The 21,601-nt window shown below is 43.7% G+C and overlaps 1 protein-coding gene across 4 annotated transcripts in view; it reads right to left on the bottom strand.

The window, feature by feature from the left end:
- Positions 1-21,601, bottom strand: part of ECPAS (Ecm29 proteasome adaptor and scaffold) — a 338,465-nt gene that overhangs the window by 241,514 nt on the left and 75,350 nt on the right. For all 4 annotated transcript variants that reach the window (XM_029614666.1, XM_029614656.1, XM_029614672.1 and 1 more), the window contains exons 6-9: positions 12,768-12,936; positions 11,904-12,043; positions 10,449-10,530; positions 69-188 (exon numbers count right to left, since the gene is read on the bottom strand). In XM_029614666.1, coding sequence (XP_029470526.1) covers positions 69-188; positions 10,449-10,530; positions 11,904-12,043; positions 12,768-12,936 — 511 coding nt within the window. The remainder of the gene's footprint in view (positions 1-68; positions 189-10,448; positions 10,531-11,903; positions 12,044-12,767; positions 12,937-21,601) is intronic.

Here is a 21,601-nt window from a genome sequence, read left to right as displayed (position 1 = left end):
GAATGCTACAGTACATGTCTGCAAGGAATAAGCTGAATACACAGACGTAAGCCCTCTGCTTTAATTACCTGAATATTCGATGGGAAGAGCTCTGCAGCCTGCCTGGAGCGCAGCAGGTGTGGTACAATCTTCAGCTTCACCCGCGTGCTGACTGGATCCCGCTTCAGCTCTGGTTTCATGGTACTCCCCTGCCAAACAATGGGCATTTAGACACAAATTGCTTTCTCAACGCTGCTTACTGCTAACTTGCATGTTTCTTATTATTGTACTTTAAAAATCCAGCACCCACTCTCAAGGGATGATTTTGCTGGGTCTGCATTTATTTCTCTGAGCTTGGGAGAGCCCCCTTGCTGAAGAGCAGCAACAAAGCCTGTCTAATACATCTCTGTATATTTCTGTAACTTTCTCTGTAAAAATCTGCAAGAAAAAAGGGTTTCTTAATAAGGTGGGAGCTAAACCCAAACAAATAAAATAGGATGATTTTTTACCCGCCGGTGAGAAGTTTTACATGTGCATGCGATGCAAAGAGCTCCTGGCTCTCAGAGAACGAGTCCGATCTCTGGAGGCTAGAGAGGCAGACCTGGAGGAGCTGAGGCAGACAGAGAGGTATACAGATGAGACCTTCAGGGACATTGTAGCCAAGTCCCAACTTCAGACTGGCAGCCTTGGTGCTGCCTTGGAGGAAGAAGGTCTCATGATTGGAAAGCATCAACCTGGTGTAGCAGGAAAGGATCCTGTAGCAAGGACCTGCTCTCCAGCTGATGCATTGTCCTTTCGCACCAAGGATATCTCCCCCAAGGCCTACAGCCCAGGAGGGAAGGTCGGCCAACATAGTTGGTGATTCGATTATTAGGAATGTAGATAGCTGGGTGGCTGGTGGGCATGAGGATCACCCAGTAACATGCCTATCTGGTGCGAAGGTGGCGGACCTCACGAGTCACCTAGATAGGATTTTAGACAGTGCTGGGGAGAAGCCGGCTGTCGTGGTACATACAGGCACCAATGACATAGGAAAATATGGGAGGGAGGTTTTGGAAGCCAAATTTAGGCTCTTAGGTAGAAATCTTAAATCCAGAACCTCCAGGGTAATATTCTCTGAAATGCTCCCTGTTCCACACGCAGGTCACTAGAGGCAGGCAGAGCTCCAGAGTCTCAATGTGTGAATGAGACTATGGTGCAAGGAAGAGGGATTCAGTTTTGTTAGGAACTGGGGAACCTTTTGGGGAAGGGGGGAGTCTCTTCTGAAGGGATGGGCTCCACCTTAACCAGGGTGGAACCAGACTGCTGGCACTAACCTTTAAAAAGGAGATAGAGCAGCTTTTAAACTAGAATAAAGGGGAAAGCAGTCGCTCAGCAGCGCATGGTTCGGAGAGAGGTATCTTCAAAGGATACTAATGATGCATTAGAATTAGGACATCCCGACAGTGAGGTTCCAATAATAAGAAAAGTAGTCCAAGTGCCTGTAACTAAAAATTCACCTGAGCTAAAAAATTCTAACTTATCCCTATCAATTAAAAAGCAGAATGAAAATACAAACAAAAAACACACTTTTAAATGTTTGTATGCTAATGCCAGAAGTCTAAGTAGTAAGATGGGAGAATTAGAATGTATGGCAGTGAATGATGACAGAAGTAATTGGTATCTCAGAGTCATGGTGGAAGGAGAATAACCAATGGGACAGTGCTATACCGGGGTACAAATTATATCGCAATGACCGAGAAGAGCACCCGGGAGGCGGTGTGGCGCTTTATGTCCGGGATGGCATAGAGTCCAATAGGATAAACATCCCCCATGAGACTAAATGCACAATTGAATCTTTATGGGTAGAAATCCATTGTGTGTTGGGGAAGACTATAATGATAGGCGTATACTACCGTCCACCTGGTCAAGATGGTGAGACGGACAGTGAAATGCTAAGAGAAATTAGGGAAGCTAACCAAATTGGTAGTGCGGTAATAATGGGGGACTTCAATTACCCCAATATAGACTGGGTAAATGTATCATCGGTACATGCTAGAGATATAAAGTTCCTGGATGGAATAAATGACATTTTTATGGAGCAATTGGTTCAGGAACAGACAAGAGAGGGAGCAATTTTAGATCTAATGTTCAGTGGAGCACAGGATTTGGTGAGAGAGGTAACTGTGGTGGGGCCACTTGGCAATAGTGATCATAATATGATCACATTTGAATTAATGACTGAAAGGGAGACAGTAAGCAAATCCCCGGTTCTCGTGCTAAACTTTCAAAAGGGAAACTTTGTAGCTGCTCCTTTCAGTTTTTTTCTAACAATTTTTCTCATTTTATCAAAGTGTGCAAGAGGCGTGGTCATTGTTAAAAATACCTTCCTAGAAGCATAGTCCAGATGTATTCCACACATTAAAAAAGGTGGAAAGGCGGCAAAACATTAACCAGCATGGTTAAAAGGGGAGGTGAAAGAAGCTATTTTAGCCAAAAGATCTTCATTCAAAAATTAAAAGAAGGATCCAACAGAAGAAAATAGGATAATGCATAAGCGTTGGCAAGTTAAATGTAAGACATTGATAAAACAGGCTAAGAGAGAATTTAAAAGAAGTTGGCCGTAGAGGCAAAAGCTCACAGTAAAAACTCTTTAAAATATAGCCGAAGCAGAAAGCCTGTAAGGGAGTCAGTTGGACCGTTAGATGATCGAGGGGTTAAAGGGGCACTTAGAGAAGATAAGGCCATCGCGGAAAGATTAAATGATTTCTTTGCTTTGGTGTTTACTGAAGAGGATGTTGGGGAGGTACCTGTACTGGAGAAGGTTTTCATGGGTAATGATTCAGATGGACTGAACCAAATCACAGTGAACCTAGAAGATGTGGTAGGCCTGATTGACAAACTGAAGAGTAGTAAATCACCTGGACCGGATGGTATACACACCAGAGTTCTGAAGGAACTCAAAAATGAAATTTCAGACCTATTAGTAAAATTCTGTAACCTATCATTAAAATCATCCATTGTACCTGAAGACTGGAGGATAGCTAATGTAACCCCAATATTTAAAAAGGGCTCCAGGGGCGATCCGGGAAACTATAGACCGGTTAGCCTGACTTCAGTGCCAGGAAAAATATTGGAAAGTGTTCTAAACATCAAAATCACAGAACATACAGAAAGACATGGTTTAATGGAACAAAGTCAGCATGGCTTTACCCAAGGCAAGTCTTGTCTCACAAATCTGCTTCACTTTTTTGAAGGAGTTAATAAACATGTGGATAAAGGAACCGGTAGATGTAGTGTACTTGGATTTTCAGAAGGTGTTTGACAAAAGTTCCTCATGAGAGGCTTCTAGGAAAAGTAAAAAAGTCATGGGATAGGTGGCAATGTTCTTTCATGGATTACAAACTGGCTAAAAGACAGGAAACAGAGAGAACGATTAAATGGACAATTTTCTCAGTGGAAGGGAGTGGGCAGTGGAGTGCCTCAGGGATCTGTATTGGGACCCGTACTTTTCAATATATTTATAAATGATCTGGAAAGAAATAAGCCAAGTGAGAATCAAATTTGCAGATACAAAATTATTCAGAGTGTGATAAATTGCAGGACGACCTTGTGAGGCTGGAAAATTGGGCATCGAAATGGCAGATGAAATTTAATGTGGATAAGTGCAAGGTGATGCATATAGGGAAAAATAACCCATGCTATAGTTACACAATGTTAAGTTCCATATTAGGAGCTACCACCCAAGAAAGAGATTTAGGCGTCATAGTGGATAACACGTTGAAATCGTCTGTTCAGTGTACTGCGGCAGTCAGAAAAGCAAACAGAATGTTGGGAATTATTAGAAAGGGAATGGTGAATAAAACGGAAAATGTCATAATGCCTCTGTATCACTCCATGGTGAGACCGCACCTTGAATACTGTGTACCATCCTGGTCGCCACATCTCAAAAAAGATAATTGCGATGGAGAAGGTACAGAGAAGGGCGACCAAAATGATAAAGGGAATGGAACAGCTCCCCTATGAGGAAAGACTAAAGAGGTTAGGACTTTTCAGCTTGGAGAAGAGACAGCTGAGGGGGGGATATGATAGAGGTGTTTAAAATCATGAGAGGTCTAACAGAGAAATTGGTAAACACCCAGCTTTCAGAATATTTAGAAGAACACAATATCCTATATCCATCCCAATATGGTTTCCGTGTTGCGTGATTTGCGGAAACCCTTCTCATCTCACTAACAGACCATATTATTATGGGATTGGACAAAGGCCATTCCTTCCTTCTAATCCTCCTAGACATCTCGGCGGCTTTCGACACTGTCAACCACTCCATCCTCCTGAATCGCCTATCAGACATAGGCATATCCGGATCAGTCCACAGATGGTTCAAGTCTTTCCTTAGTAACAGAAGCTTTAAAGTCAAAATTAACAACAAAGAATCACCTTCTACAAATTCCTCTCTTGGTGTACCTCAAGGATCCTCCCTATCACCCACCCTCTTCAACATCTACTTCCTCCCCCTTTGCCAACTGTTAACAAGTCTCAATTTAATTCACTACATTTATGCAGACGACGTGCAGATTCTGATTCCTATAACAGAATCCATCGCTAAATCACTCACGCTCTGGAATAAATGCCTTCAATCTATCACCAGCCTTCTCAACAGTTTAAACTTGGTCCTTAACGCCTCTAAGACCGAACTCCTCCTCTTCTCTTCCAACCAATATAACCCCCTCCCACAGACCCACACCACCACCCATCTCACTCACTCTCATGTAAGAGATCTCTGGGTAATACTCGATAACCACCTCAACCTAAAGAAAATGATCAACATCACAACCAAAGATTGCTTCTACAGACTCCAGGTTCTAAAAAGACTCAAACCTCTCCTATATTTCCACGACTTCAGGACAGTTCTACAAGCCTTGCTATTTGCTAAAATAGACTACTGCAGCGCTCTCCTCTTAGGCCTCTCCAGCTCAACTACCAAGCCGCTACTAGAATCTTGACCAACACCAACCGTGGAGAACATATTACTCCCATCCTCCGAAACTAACACTGGTTACCAGTTAACTACAGAGTCCTACACAAATCACTCACCTTAATACACAAATCCATCCATAATCACCTTCAACTCAACCTCGAAATCCCTCTCAAACTCCACACTTCCAACAGACCGATTAGAGAAGTCTACAAAGGATCTCTACAAGCCCCTCCAACCAAAGCCACGTGCCTCACTTCGACCAAAGACCGAGCTTTCTAGACAGCAGGCCCAGCCATTTGGAACAACATCCCCTCAGACCTCAGGCTGGAACCTTGCTTCCTAACATTTAAGAAAAAACTTAAGACTTGGCTGTTCCGCCAAGCCTTTCCAGACCCCTTGGATACACACTAGATGACTAACTCTTTCCACGAGCAATGGATCTTTGTACCTCCTCTAAGTACTCTATAAGCACTAGTACCTCTCCTAACTACTTAATAAGCACTAGCCCAGATTCCACGATGTTATTGTTCTTAGTTTAATGCCCTCTTAGGCCTTTCTTTCCAGTTGCTTAAGCTCCCAAGTTCACTCCCCTTGTTGAATGTAACTTTGATTCTTCTGCGTATATAAAAGTTGCTTTCTGTAACAGTTTTTCCCAGTTCGATGTAAACCGATCTGATATGGTCATTTAACCATGAAGGTCGGTATAGAAAAGTGCTAAATAAATAAATAGAACAGGTAGATGTAAATCATTTTTTTACTCTTTCGGATAATAGAAAGACTAGGGGGCACTCCATGAAGTTAGCATGGGACACATTTAAAACTAATTGGAGAAAGTTCTTTTTTACTCAATGCACAATTAAACTCTGAATTTGTTGCCAGAGGATGTGGTTAGTACAGTTAGTATAGCTGTGTTTAAAAAAGGATTGGATAAGTTCTTGGAGGAGAAGTCCATTACCTGCTATTAAGTTGACTAAGAAAATAGCCACTGCTATTACTATCAACGGTAACATGGAATAGACTTAGTTTTTGGGTACTTGCCAGGTTCTTATAGCCTGGATTGGCCACTGTTGGAAACAGGATGCTGGGCTTGATGGACCCTTGGTCTGACCCAGTATGGCAATTTCTTATGTAGGGATTAATTATGGAGTGATTTTTCAAAAGAGTAAAATGTGTAAAAATAGCAACTTTCAAGAGTCCTTTTATGAGTGTAAAATATTTTGAAAACTACCTCCTATGTATTTATTTTTGTATTACATGCAGGGCTTAAATTTGTCAACAAAATGGAAGAGGAAGCGTGGAGTGGGGGTGGATGGAGGGGGGACAGGATGGAACAGGTCCAGGGATGGATGTGAACTCATTCTCTCCCCCAAACACACACAAACACTTTCTCACTTACATATATATGTGCAAACACACTATTCACACTCCATTTCAGCAGGGGAGCCACAACCGATTTACACTGCCAGATCTGCTCTGCTTCATCAAGTCCCAGAAAAAAAAAAAAAAAAAAAAGGTGGCAGAACCCCCATTCCAGGTCATTGTACCAGAAATTAAAAGTCCTGAGCAACAGACACAAAAAGAAAAAAGTGTTGCATTAACACAAGTTCAACATGGGTAAGCAGCAGTGTCGACCATCAATACCAGGGCTGAAGCCTTAATGTTTGGCACTGCTGCTTATGAGTTTCAGACTTGGGCTCACTTAACTCTTTTTGTGTGTCTGTTCTTTGCTCTGCAGGGTCTGCTTCAGAATCACACACACACCCCCCTACCCTACAGAATAGGATCACCAGGGGGCTGGATTAGGGAACAGATGTCTGTTCTCTGCTTTGTCTGCTCCAGGTTTACCCCTCCCCTCTTCCTCCCTGTAGACTGCCTGGAGGGGAGAAAGTGTCAGAACTGTTTCAGGATGTCCTCCCCACAAATTAAGTCCTGACTACATGGGCTCTTTGACCCCTCCCCTCTTTGCCCCCCCACACACACACCCATCCCACCTTATTTATTTATTTAAAGTTTTTCTAGACCGACATTCGTTGGGATCATCATATCCGTTTACACAGAACATAACTACAGCGAATAGGCTTCACAATGAACAGCACTGAAACAAGCAACAAGGAGAGGGTGGACTAAAATAAGGGAGGAACTGCATACAAAATTGAATAAATATGGTAAATGAATAACATGGTATATAGGAGAAAAAGAAAAGTATTTCCATATTAGCAAGGCGCGGGAAAAAATTGCTCAGAGATATGACGTGGTTACGGAGGAATTGAAGAGGCCTGGCGGGAAAGGGGAGGAGGCTAGGGGGAAGTCTGGAGCAGTGCAGAGGAGGGAAGATAAGTAGCAGGGTTAATGCTGGGTGTGCTTGAGAGTGGGTCAAGAGAATGCCTGTATGAAGAGCCAAGTTTTTAGCTTTTGTTTGAATTTTTTCAAACAGTGTTCTTGGCGTAGGTCAGTAAGCATAGTGTTCCATAACGTAGGCCCTGCAATGGATAGTGCACGCTCTTTAGTGGAGGTGTGGTGAGTAAGCTTAGGTGAGGGAGTGTGTAGGGTTGCTAAGTAGCGGGATCGGGTGGGTCTGTTGGTGTTGCGGAAAGTAAGGGAGTTGTTGAGCCAGTGCATATTTTGGTTGTGTAAGGTTTTGTGAATGATGGTGAGAGCTTTATATTGGATGCCAAATGTAGTTCTTTGAGAACAGGGGTGATATGCTTGTTTCTACGAGTGTTAGTGAGAATATGGGCGGCAGCGTTATGGAGCAGGCCAAGAAGTAGGGTGTTGCAGTAGTCTATTTTTGAGAAAACAGTGGACTGGATACTGTACTGAAGTCATTGAAGTGGAGGAGGGGTTTTAGTTTGAAATAACATTCTTTCATTGTGGTGTTAATACATTTTTTTAGGTTGAGTTGATTGTCAATGATGACGCCTAGTTTTCTTGCGTGTTGTGTGATGGAGATTGTGTAGATTGTTGGTGGAGAAGAGGCCTGATTTTTTTTTTTTACAGCATTAAACAAAGTAGTCCATGTCTTTAATAAAACACACCTATTAACCAATCTTTTAAGATGTATTTAAAGTCCAGCATTCTCCCAAAACTCATCTAGTCTGAGTAAACTGTATGCTCTGTGGAACAAGACTGTCTCTTACCTGTATTTGTACAGTGCTATGCACATCTTGTAGCATGATCGAAATGATTAACTGTAGTAGCAGTAGGTATCACTATACCTAGGGTTGCAAACTTTTCCACAGACCATAACTGGACACTTGAATATTCAGGGGGGGGGGGGGGAAGAGAGGAATCACAAGGAGGCATGTTTGTTCCCCCTCATTTGCATTAATTTACATACATTTCAGATTATCCACCTTGATCTCATGGTATCAGGCCTATTGTAACATGCATTGTTTGTGGGCATGACCCTCAGAAAGCCATGAATAAATTAAATTACTATTACAAAATGGTAAACAAAAACAGGATGAACTGCCAACACTCAAACAGTAACCACCTTACTCATAAAAAGGCAACACTGCAAATATTACACCCGACCCTAACACCCCAATACACTTCCTATTATGGAAAAAGAACAAACCAAGCTGCAATAGATTCCTACACAGAAGCTACATGCTAGCATCCTCACCTCAGTCACACATACAGAGTCAGACACTTGCCAAAAACAGAAAAGAGAGACCATAATATAAATAAAAACATATGACAAGAAGTGAACTGGATATGCAGCTCTACATGTGGTGCAATAATGGAAAAACAGAAACATCACAATTTCTCATAAAATAACTAATAAATCAAGAAATATAAATCAACAGTAATAGCAAAACCATATTGATAGACTACATAATTCAAAACATCTGATGAACTCTAATATTTAAAAGCTCATTTCAACTTAAAAACTTTATAAAATTTCCCAAACACCAACAAAATATTTAAAAACAGCAAACTAATCAAACACCACCCAATAGTTAAGGATTTAAAAACCTCCAACTCTCTATACCTGCGAACTTTTGATTTTTAATCATTCTGAGATGGTCATGGATTACTGGGGAGGCAAAGGGGATGCACAAATTTTCTTCTCTTATATACGCACACGTTTATTCTCTCATACACACACTCCCCCTCTCTGTCAATGGATACACTGACCCACAGGCTTGCTCTATCACAGTTGGTCACCCTAGCCTTCACAGGCTCCCTCTGTCCTTCTCTCAAACACACACCCTTACATAGGTTCTCTCTCTCACATACACATGCACCCTCAGATAGTCTCCTCCATCTCTTTCTGGCAAACAAACACACACAGGCTCCTTCTCTCTTTTGCACACTCATACACCCCTGCACACAGGTTCTCTCCCTCTCTCTCTCACTCATACACACCCCTTCACATGAGTTCCCTTTCACACACAAAAACACACCCTCACAAAATCCCTTGCTCACACACCCTCACTCAGACACAAAGGCTCTAAGTCACACACACACACACACACACTCCTGTCACTGTGCTGGTCATTCAGCGCACGCACACACACACACAGGCCGCATCGAGGTAACTAGTTGCTTACTGCTCCTTGGCTGTGGCCCACCGGCGCCTTCCTTGTCTTCAGCAGTGAGCGGGATACGCTCCGCTCACAGCCCACTGGGGTCGCTTCAGTCGCAAACGTCTTCACCCTTTGCTCGACCAGGTTTTACAGTGTCCAGTTACTGTTTGTAACCGGACGCTGTACAAAAAGCTGCAAAACCGGGCAGTTGGTCACCCTATCTATACCACATCAGTGTTCCAATTAAGTTGCAAATGGCCCTCCCTCCGGTGTTTGCCATGTGGCACTGCTCCAGCAGTCCGAAAGCATAAACCAGAGCCAGGTGGTCCTGTAAGCCTATGGGACTGGCACAGTTCAAATCATAAGACCACTGGAGTGGCGCCACATGGCAAGATAACTTTGGGAGGCCCCTATGCAGCTTTAGCAGAATACTGATCATGGTATTTCCTCCCTTAAGTTATAAGTATTCATACACAGGACATATTCTTTATATTTTCTTGCTTTTGAAATCTGTGACATCACAATCTTTGTTACGCTAGGAGAGGAGCTTCTGGATAGTTTCTGTTAGCTGATATATATAAGGAGAATAGCTCATCTGTTTCCTTGAGAAAGGGTCTGTTATAAACCAAAATGCTGGATGGATTAATAAATAGTACTTGCTATCTTTACTGAGAACCTGGTCCTACTCATTTTGGGTCCCATTTACTAATCATTTTTCCCATAGACACAGAATGGGAGAAAAGCCATATAAATCAGGTCCTTAGTTTGCTACTTATATGATTTTGGGAGCCTTAGAATTTTTTGACCACAGTCACATGTTAATATTTTTTCCTGAATTATTTTAGAAATGCGATAACTCCCTCCCCTGCTCCTTTTTTTTTTTTTTTTTTAAACAAAATCTACTACAGAAAATGACATAAGAACATAACTGCACAGTTTTCTCTGCATGTAACAATAAGCAAAAACGTAATTCTTACCTCCTTCGTCTTCAGTGGTATATCCCCCAGGTATACTTTGTACAACTTGTTAACGATCACAGGGTTATTCCAGTCAATTAAACTAAAAGTTTCAAAATATATTAAATGTACTTGCAGTTACCATTTAAACAAGGCTTTTAAAAAAAATTCAAAATCAGTGCTGCAAAACTCGCAATTGTCCAACAAGGAAGCAAGTCTGCTTACCATAAACTGTGTTTTCCATAGATAGGAGGATGAATTAACCATTACATGTGAGTGACATCCAGCAACACAAAACAGACTCATCTCTCCAAGATGATAGAGCTTTAAGCTCTGAGTATGTGTGGGAATTCCCTCTTGGGTGTTGCCTTGTGAGCCTCCTCAGTCTGTCCCAGAGCTAGAAAGCTATGTAGTCAACTCTCCAGGAAGGAGAACAGGTACTCCATGCTATCTACAGATAACACCATTTACAATATGCAAACTTGCAGGCTGAATTAGGCATTACATGTGGGGAGCCCCCAGCAGCAGCACCTTTCTGAATAAGCAACCTGAACGCCATCATAAAAAGTGGACTACAGTGAAAAACATGTTACGCAAAATTGCTTGCCTAAAGTCACTGTCCATAATGAGACGTGAAGATAGGAACTGATGCCTAGAGAACACAATCAAGCTGCGGCATTCATCACCAGATGTTGTGGTCAAGGCAACCAGAATAGCTGGGTTTAAAAAGGGTTTGGACAAGTTCATGGAAGAATAAAAAAAAAAGTTTATAAATAGTTATTAACCAGGTGACTCAGGGAAATCCACCACATGCCATTGGGAGTGAGCAACAAGAAAATGGGAGACAGGAAGTTGAGCTCAGCGGACCTTTGATCTGATGCAGCATGACACTTATGTTCTTACTCCTGATTGGCTGAAGTTCATGTCCTAATTTATAAATATTCTTTTTCAATAATTTTTCTGTATGACATTTCTTCTCTGTGTTCCGTTCAGTGATTTACCAAAGGGTATCTACCCAAGGCTGCTGCAAGGCAGTCATCTCACAATAAGAGAAGTGATGTTCTTGACACTCTTATTTGAGGCCGGCATCAACAATTTTAACCACATTTCCCTACAGTTAACTTCAAATCTAGAGCAAAAAACAAAATGTAATGTTCCTGATTATTTTGGGTCATGGTATCTAACTTTGCTGTTCAATGACAGAAATTACAATTTATAATTTTGAAACACTGGAGCATTATGCAGGATCACAGACAGGAAATATATAAATATCTGGGTATTTTTTTTCTGTTTAACAAGTTATAAGCTATAGAGGAAGTTTGGATGTCTGTGTAATCTCTATGAAATCCTAATACCAGCCCCAAAAGTTAAGCTAACGGGAAGGCTCTTAAGCCAAGATTGTTCACTGCTCCTAAAGATGTACACAACCCATTGTCAACGTCCTCTGCTCTGTCATCTGATAACCAAAGCTCTTACCTCTGCCTACTTCTCAGCTCAAGATCTGCTGCAGTCGCCACACTGTGTCGTGTGTCACTAGAGGCGATCACCAGGTGTGTTACTGCTTCAAGTTCTGGCACCTGCTCAGCTTCCAGGAACTTCACTATTCCAAGTTTGCACTGTCCCAAGGCAAAAGGTAAAAATGATGTTGAGACAAAGCATTCTGTGCATTAAACAAAAACAATTAAGTTATTAACCTCATCCATGACTGTTTTTGTTTTTTTTTAATATATATTTTCAAATTCTGTTTTCTCCCCCCCGACTACTGCATCAGACAATCTAAACCAACCATTAGTAGCGAGCATGGCAGAGAAGCTTTCCCCATGGATACAGCTTGACGTCACCAGGCAACACCCAAGAAGTGCATCATCAGCCCTCCCCCAAGACCAAATCTTCATCCGCTCTTGAAGAACCGAGTTCTGGACCCATCTATCCTGAACCCCAGTGTTTCTAGTCCACAAAACGGAACAAAATTAATCTTAGAAAACAAAAGCCTTCCTACAGTGCCATCAGTTCTTGAGAGAATCCAGAAGAGACCATTTCAATGCTAAAAGCAGCATTCCCAAGCAGGCAATGCCCAGAACTACAAAAACAGTACCAGTATTACTGTTCCCAATCTTCTACTGCTTTGTGAAACGAGTTATGCGGTTCAGAACACTAAAGAGGTGCAAATTTCTATGGAAGGCTCTTATAATGAAAAGAGTCCTGAGAGCATCTGACAACAACCCATAAGGCAAGGATTTTTTCCTTGTTTCCATGCTTGAAAATTTTTGCCCTTGCTCCGTGGCTAATTCGTAGGAATTCAGGTCATAAAAACCTGGAGGATGGGGGGGCTCACATCACCTGTTCTAGCTGTTCAGCTGTCCATGGGCTATCTCCAACAACGCGTTTCGCTGCATAGAAGCTCATGCCAGGTGGCGGCTGAGGGATCCCAGTACTTCCAGTGCTGCTAGATGCAGAAGAGTCCTGAGCTGATGAACTTTGGCGACTTGGAGGTTCATTCAGGACAAATCTATGAAGGGGAAAATAAAATCCCAAACATGCCAGTGATTCCGTTCTAGGTATTCTCTAAACGCAAACAGAAGAGACACGAAATCCACACATCTGAGACAGAGTACATCAAGAATCTTGCTGCGCTATGTGCGACGGCCACACAAGCATTTCTCCTCATGGGTGGTCAAGGGGACTTATGAAAAAAAAAAAAATCTTTCAAGTAACAGAGGAAATACAGATACCTACAAACAGCTGCTGTCTCAGTAAAAACGAAAATTGCTTAAGCTAATTTTAATGTTCAAATACAAAACTGGAAGGCAGAAGTAGTATCTGTGGAAAATCAGAACCAAAACCTTGTTATTTTCTGCTACAATCTAAAGCACACAAGTGGAGATAATTGAGGTTTCAAACTAAAGTCTTGACAACACTTCTTTGCAGGTTAAATGAATTGTTTCTTTGAAGCCTCAGGATGGGGGGGGGGGGGGGGGGGGGGGGGAAACTTACTGTTAGGTCAAAGCCTAACTGCTGAGAATCGTTATTCCACTGGTCTTCATTTCTTAGCTGCTCTAAAAGCAGTTCAGTTTATTTTAAGTTAGGTAAGACCACGTCAAAGCATGGATGATAAAACCCCAGACCAGTTTAATTAAAAATGGAGAAATTACTTACCTGATCATTTTGTTTTCCTTAATGTAGACAGATGGACTGAGGACCAGTGGGGGTTTGTGCTCCCCTGTCAGCAGATGGAGACGGAACAAGTTGACGTCACACTATATATAGCCCTGCAGTGACCCCAGCCTACCAGTATTCTCTTCAAAAGCAACTGTGGGCAGACTAGCAAAAACCATGATTAAAAACAGAACTGTACTCAACCAGCCATAAACACTGAACTCACATAAGATTCTAGGTATCCCAAGCTAGGGACTGGATAAAACACTTACCAGTAATCTCTTGAGATCCGCATCCCCACAGGAGGACTATTAAAACACTCATGCGGCAGCAGAGGGCGGGAAGCTGAGTCCATCCGTCTACCCTAAGGAAAACAAAATTATCAGGTAAGTAGTTTCTCCATTTCCTAGCATGTAGACAGATGGACTCAAGATCAGTGGGATGTACCAAAGCTACTCCCCAACAGGGTTGGGAGGCTGCCCTCGGTCCAATCAATACTGCATGTGCAATGGCTGAGTTCTCTCGGGCCTGCACATCCAGACGATAAAACTTTGAAAAAGTATGTAGGGAAGACCGCATTGCAGCTTGGCAAATGTCAACAGGAGACAACAATTTAACCTCCACCCATGACACTGCCTGAGCGCTAGTGGAATGAGCCTTAATCTGATTAGGCAGCAGCTTTTCATCATCCACATACGCAGCCGTGATTAATTCCGTAATCTAGCGAGCTATGGCAGCCAGCAAAGCCGGAGCACCCTGCTTACTCCCACCATGGAGAACAAACAGGTGGATCTGTCTTTCGAAAAGGTTCAGAAATCTCGAGATACCGCACAAGCCTCCGGACATCCAAGGAGCGCAAGAGGCGATACTCCTCCGCATCCCTGACCTTAGCCAGGGACAATAAGGAGATGGACAGATTTAAATGAAAGTCCAAGACTACCCTGGGCAAGAAGGATGCCACAGTAAGCAGGTGTAACGCCCCTGGAGTCACCCGAAGGAATAGCTCCCGGCAAGACATTGCCTGCAGCTCAGAAATTCAACACGCTGAACAAAGCCACCAGGAACACTGCATCCTGGACTTTTGACCCAAAAAGGTTGTCACCTACGCAGGGCAAATCCACCAGCTTCTCTTGTACCTCAGGCCTGAGGTCAGAGGCTTTTAGCCAAGCCCAGCAACGTACACTGATTCCTGAGGCTGCCACCCTTGAATATGTTTGTTTCGAAGTTATCGTAGGCAGGCCGGACTTCATGCTTTCCAGCTTCAAGTCCTTTATGTATAATGGCCTGAGCTGCATCCTGGTACTGTTGAGGTAGGGAGTTAGAAAGTTCCTGCATCTGCTTCCATAGATTCTTTTGGTATTGCGTCATATAAAGTTGATAGGACGCTATCCTGGAGTTGAGCATAGCTCCTTGGAATACCTTTCTCCCTAAAGGGTCTAGGAATCTATGATCCTTCCCAGGTGGAGTGGAGGAATGAGGTCGTATTCATTTGGACTTCTATTGAGCCAACTCAACTACTACAGATTGATGCGGTGACTGACTTTTGATAACCAGGCACATGTTGAACAAGATATGTAGAGTCCACCCTTTTATTAATAGGTGGAACGGAGCATGGATGTTACCAAAGCCTATGTTGTAACTCCAAAAGTACTTCGTGGACAGGAATGGCCAGGACTTCTTTTGGAGGGTCAAATTGTAAGACTTCTAAAGTCTGCTGGGCATGTATCGTCCTCAGACACTAAGTTGAAGGAGATTGTGTCTGCCATGTCTTTTATGAAATTGGTGAAGGACAAGTCTTCTAGTGGAGACTTCTTCATGCCTTCAGGAGGAGATGGGTCAGACATGAAGCTTTCTGATGAAGACTCAGTATTTTTCTCCTCCCATGAGTCGTATGGCACTTGTCTGGAAGGAGAAGTAGGAGTAGACCTCGGTGGAAAGTGATGGAATCAGTGGTCTAAAAAGAGTCCTGAAGGCCCTGGTTGAGGATCATCGACAGGTCTCTGTCCAGGAACATCCCCTAGTCCTGCAGGTTTAGCAGGGGTAGACTGCAGTGGGTTGGCACCGACGAGGGCATCGAATCTATTCATCAGCATTTGGAATAGTGCAAATTCCAGTGGTCCTGGAGCCCCAGATAATGGCATTGGTGCTGGTCCTATGTTCAAAGATGGCACCAGCATCGACAATGGTGTCTGCTTCGGCGAGAGCATCAGCATCAATGGTCGATGCTCCTGGAGCGCTTCTAGCACCGCTTGGCGGATAAATCTGCTCAATTCCTCCGTAATAGCTGGTGCAGGCAGTGCAGCTATACGTGGTGGCGGTGGGGGCGTTATCAGTCCTACCACAGGGCCCTGTGGAGGTTCGATGTCTGGCACCTCGAGAGAAGGTGAACGCCTCTGTGTCGAAGGCCTCTGTGTTTCCTGAAGGCGAGACCGTGTCGACTTCTCCGGGGATAGTAGAGATTCCGGAATCGAAGGATGTCTATGCAGATGCTGATTTAGTCGATGCTGCGAATGGGGGTCTGTGATAAACGGTCCCCTGAACCTTCCAGATGACGTTTAAAGATTATCCTTTTTGAAGCTCCAGCTGGAGACGACCGAGTGGATGTCGATAGGGAAGGTAAGAGTTGAAGATGGAACAAATGGTTCCATCTTTTCTTGTCGTGCTTTCCGACCTTTAGAGGTCATTTCTGCACATTTTGGGCAGGATGAGACATCATGAGATTGGCCCTAACAAAGTATACACTCGAGGTGTGGATCCATAATAGACATAGTCAGATTACATTTGGGACATTTTTTAAATCCCGTGGCCATGATAACCGACAGCAGATGGATATCTGACGAAAAAATTCTTAAACTCAAATGAGTCGGAAAGGAATTTATCTACTCACCGGCCGGTGGTAACGAGGAAAACCCCGATTGTGGGAGAGAAAAAAAAAAAAGAATTTTGATCTGATTTTTAGTCAGAATTGTGTGAAAGATTTCACACAGGCTCCTGCTCCACGATGACAAAAGCAGCGTGGAAAAACGAAGACTGAAGGGAGATCCCTGTGGCTGAGAATATCATGGCATGCTGGGCATGCTCAGTGTGCCAGTCAAAAGTTTCTAGAAACTTTGACAGAAAGTTTTCTGTGATAGGGCTCAGTCAGTGACGTCACCCCATATGTGAGGACTAGCATCCTGCTTGTCCTGGGATAAGACCCGCTGTCACTGGAGGGGCACTGTGGCGCTGAAAAAAATGTTGAAGCATCCAGACCGAGAGGCATCTGAGTACTTCTTTCTGAACCACCTTCTCCTGCTAAGGAACAGTTAGGGGAGAGCCAAGGTCAAGCACCCCACCTAAGATGTCTTCAACCAGACCACATCCGACTGGGAAGAACCAGGTTTAGCCAAAAACAGAGGAAGACAAGACACTCAGCCTCTAAGCAGTGCGGGTTCCAGGAAGGAATCGCCCGAAAAGAACAAGCAGTGCAAAAATAAGGCGCTTAGGCTTCTGAGGCGCGGGCGCTATCATGGCCAACAACGTGCCGAGCAGCGGACAGAGGCATGCATCTAGCCGAGTTCTGCCCTTTTTTGTGTGTGAGAGAGAGATATATACACAATTAGGCACCTAAAAATTATGCGGCCAATACTTGTGCACGCACACTCGGCGCTCAATTAGGCGACCAAAATGAGGGTGCAAAGAAAAAAAAAAAAACTCAAGCGCATCGTGCCACTTGAGTGCTGATGAAACGCGCGGCCACTCAAAATTCAAGGCTTTACAGTGTACCCAAAAACTGGGCGCACAACTGGACGCACAGCGAGACGCATATACCAAACAGACAAGCTTCTAAAAGTGCATGAAAAGCCGTTGCAGCCTACCACACTGTGTGCAGCAAAAAGCCTCTGAGAAGGTCCTAGCCTACAGAGACTGCTCAACCTGCCGGACTGCCCTCCCACTAAGTCTCTGTATCTCTCTTTTTTTTTTTTTTTTTTTTTTTAATTTAAATGTACCGGAGCTCAGCCTTACCTGGCTGAACACAGTCTCCTGCTATGGGGGGAAAGAGCAATTGCCATCACCCCTGCCCTCAGCTTCCTGCACCTGCTCCAAACAACTAAATCCACACAGGCAAAACCAGCTACCGAGCCAAGGCACGCTTCTCAGGGACCATGGACATCACTTCAGGAATTCTCCACCGGGGGAGGAACCTTTAGGTATCACCACAGGAGCGGGGCTTTCTTATCCTTAATTTAAATTTCAAATTTCTCCTTCCAAAAAACTCGAAACAATTCAAAAAGGGAGATGCACGTCCATCTGCTGGAGATAGAGAATACTGTCAGGCTGGGGTCACTGCAGGGGTATATATACTGTGATGAAAGCTTACTCCCGTCTCCATCTGCTGGTAGGGGAGCATAAACCCACTGGGTCCTGAGTCCTCCTGTGTACATTCTAGGAAATAAAAACCATACAGAGGCCAGTCCTCTTTTCTGCCTTGCTGATGTGATTCGACCTATACAGGAAACAGTGAGACAGGAAAATAGTCACCAATGTTCTTCCTCTATTTTGCCTTGCACAGGAACTCTCTTCCTAAGAGCTGGATATCTGTCAACATGACATCATGTGGAGTCTAATCCCAGCTAATCGCAGGCAGCAGCTGACTCTTCTTCATAGTGTCAAGCCAGTCAACTGCTGTGAACATCCCTCATCCTAAGTCTCAAGATCAAACAAAGCAGTAAAAAAAAAAACCTTAAATGTGCATTAACAAGGAACAGAAGAAGGTGTGACTATTTTATGGTTAAAACAGAGATATTTACCTGTAACAGGTATTCTCCGAGAACAGCAGGATGTCATTCCTCACACATGGGTGACATTGAATGGAGGCCGCCATGGAAAACTTATGTCAAAGTTTCTAGAACTTTGACTGAGGTTCATTGAGCATACTCACGCATGCATTATACCATGCGTCCATGCACGGTCCCCTTAGACTTATAACACAGAATTCAAGGAGAAAATGATAAAAGGAGAAAAATCCTCTGGGTTGCAGGCAGGTTACATGAGGACTGACATCCTGCTGTCCTCAGAGGAATACAGGTAAGCAATTCTGCTTTCTCCGAAGACAAACACGATGGCAATCCTCACACAAGAGGTGAATCCCTAGCTACAGGCTGCCCCCCCCCCCCCCCAAAACAAATGGGGCAAACCACCAGGTGCCAACAGGTACAACAACCTGTTTTGTTGGTAACAGGGGGGGGGGGATGGCAGCCTGAACAAAAACAATGGGCTCTAGGTGGGAACAGAATTGGGTTCTACACCTCAAACAAGTTCCGAAGGACAGACTGGCCACAACCTGCTGACGCATGGCCATCCCTATCCAAATCCCACCCCAGTTACTACATCAGTTGTAATGTAAAGCCCAGTTGGCTGAATTATTCTGTTGTCTGGAAACCGATGTGATGTCTCGTGCGAACGTCGGTATAGAAAAACGTTAAATAAATAAATAAATGTGGACAGAACTCCACGTTGCAGCTCTGCAGATCTCCTCCAAGGGAACTGCTCATAAGTGGGCTACTGATGCTGCCATGGCTTGAAGAGTGAGCCTTGACATGGCTCCCAAGATGCAATCCCATCTGGGCATAACAGAAGGAGATGCAGTCTAACAGCCAATTAAAAAACATCCATTTTGCAGCAGTGATGCCCAACTTATTCCTATCAAAAGAAACAAAAATGTTGGGTTTCAGTCTGTTTCAGATAGAAGGCTAAGGCTCTTTTACAGTCCAAACTATGCAGGGCTTTTTTGCCTTGATGTAAAAGGGGCCTGGGAAAAAAAATTTTGTAAGACGATGGACTGGTTAAGATGGAAGTCAGACCACCCCTATCATAAGAAAACTTAGTATAAAGGTGGATAAGTCACTAAGGCCTGATGCTCGCTGATCCTGTGCACTAAAGTGACGCAACCAAAAATATCACCTTCCAGGTCAGGTACTTCAGTCACAGGAGCAGAGTGGGTCAATGGGAGCTTTCATCAGCTGAGCAAACATCACATTGAAGACCCAAGGCACAGCAGGAGGCCTTAGGGGAGGCTTCAACAGAAGCAGACCCCGCATGAAGCATACAACTATAGGCTGTACAGAGATGGGCGTACTGTCTACACCACGGTAGTATGCGCCAATCTCACTCAGATGAACTCTTAACGGAGTTGGTCTTTAAACCAGCTTCTGATAAGTAGTCAAGCAGCTTTTGTGTGGAGTAGGAAAAATGTTCTAGGACCTTCTGCTCATACCACACAGAAAACCTCCTCCACTTCAGTCCTCAAGACTCTCTAGTCAAAGATTTCTGGAAGCCACCAGGACCCAAGACATATCTTCCGAGAGATAGAATGCAATATTAACCTCTCAACATCCAGGCTGTGAGCGACAGAGCCTGGAAGTTAGGATCAGGGCAGATTGTGACATCCTATGAAATGAGATCTGGTGAAGTCCCCAGCCTGATCGATTTCCGGATGGCTATGTCCCTGAGGAGTGGAAACCAGAACTGTCTCAGCCATGAGGGGCTTTGAGAATCATAGTTCCTTTGACCTTGCGAAGTTTCAAGAGTCTTTGCTACCAGTGGAACTGGAGGAAATGCTTACAGGAGACCCTCACCCCAATGTCGGGCGAGGGCATCTGAGGCTGGTTTGCTGCGTGTCCCGTATAGGGAGCAGAACTAACGAACCATTACGAGTTCAGACTATGCACACTGGTATCCTGCCCAGGGGCTCTAACCTGGGGGCTTGAACCCAGGAGCTTATTCCCAACACAAAGAGCCACACACAAACTTTGATTCAGTACATCACGGTTCCAGGTAAGAAAGTAAGTTAATTTGAGCAATAGGAGGATAAAACAAATAAAATCAGATCGTATAGAAGTAATGGTAGATAATAACAATTGCTACAGAGATATAAAAAGCTTACATTTCCAAAGGATTAGCCATACCATCACGTCTAGGGCTCTCTCCCCTCTCTTTCTCGCTGTTTCTCCTTATACACTACAAAAGTTTGTGAAAGCAGCAGCATTCCCTCCCTCTGAGTTCTTATCGGATTTCAGACACAGTTGTGTGGCCTTCATCCTCTCTCAGGCTTTAGTATAAGTTAATTGCTAATTTTCTCATCATAGAGACTTAGTGGAATAACTAAATAAACAGACTCTTGCCTGTTCGTAAACATTTCACAGTGCAAGACAGTAAACAGGAGTTCACTCAGAGGTTGGTCTGTGGCCTTCAAGCCAATTTGTACCTGGGTGAAAACTCTGAATCCATCCTCAGCAAAAGCAACAAAAAAATGACTCCAACAGGAACCTTCCTGTTCCAAGGAACTGCAAAGAGATGCACCTCCAGGCTTCCCCAGAGGCGGAAGATCCGATGTATAAATTTGGGGTGGCACTTGCCACTCTGAAGAGACGCCTATGGGCTTGGGATTCACTGAATCCCTTGAAAGCCCTGACCGCACACCACTGACAACTGTAAAAGCTAAAGGAATCTCTCACCTCTGTAGAGCAGTGGTTCTCAACCTTTTTCCCATTGTGACACACCCGACAGACCACGCTCACATGTGTGACACACTGCTCATTACAATTCACAGCAGAAATAAAAAATAAAGGCCCAGTAATATTTTTATTATTATGACAAGGCAAATAGAAGTAATCTGCCTGAACAGAAATTGCATCAATAAATCATATTCGATATGTTCCATGTAAACCGCCTCCCCGGCGATAGTTATCTCTGTTAAATGTGAACCGGAGTGATATGTATTGTATACAGGAACTTCCGGTATATAAAAACCAAAAATAAATAAATAAATAAATAAAACAGCACCAATTTCCAGCACTCAAACAGTAATTGCCTTATCTAAGAAAAGGCAACACTGAAAATATTACACCAGGCCTTAAGACACCAATACACCTCCTATTAGGAAAACGGACCAAGCCAAGCTGCTATGGAGCCCTACACAGAAACTACACTCCAGCAGAATACCTCACCTCAGTCACATGTGCAGACCCTCACCTAAC

Source organism: Rhinatrema bivittatum, chromosome 1, assembly GCF_901001135.1.
Source record: "Rhinatrema bivittatum chromosome 1, aRhiBiv1.1, whole genome shotgun sequence".
Classification (NCBI taxonomy): Eukaryota; Metazoa; Chordata; class Amphibia; order Gymnophiona; family Rhinatrematidae; genus Rhinatrema; species Rhinatrema bivittatum.
The sequence above is the reverse complement of the archived record's forward strand: the minus strand, read 5'-3'. Positions and strand labels throughout refer to the sequence as shown.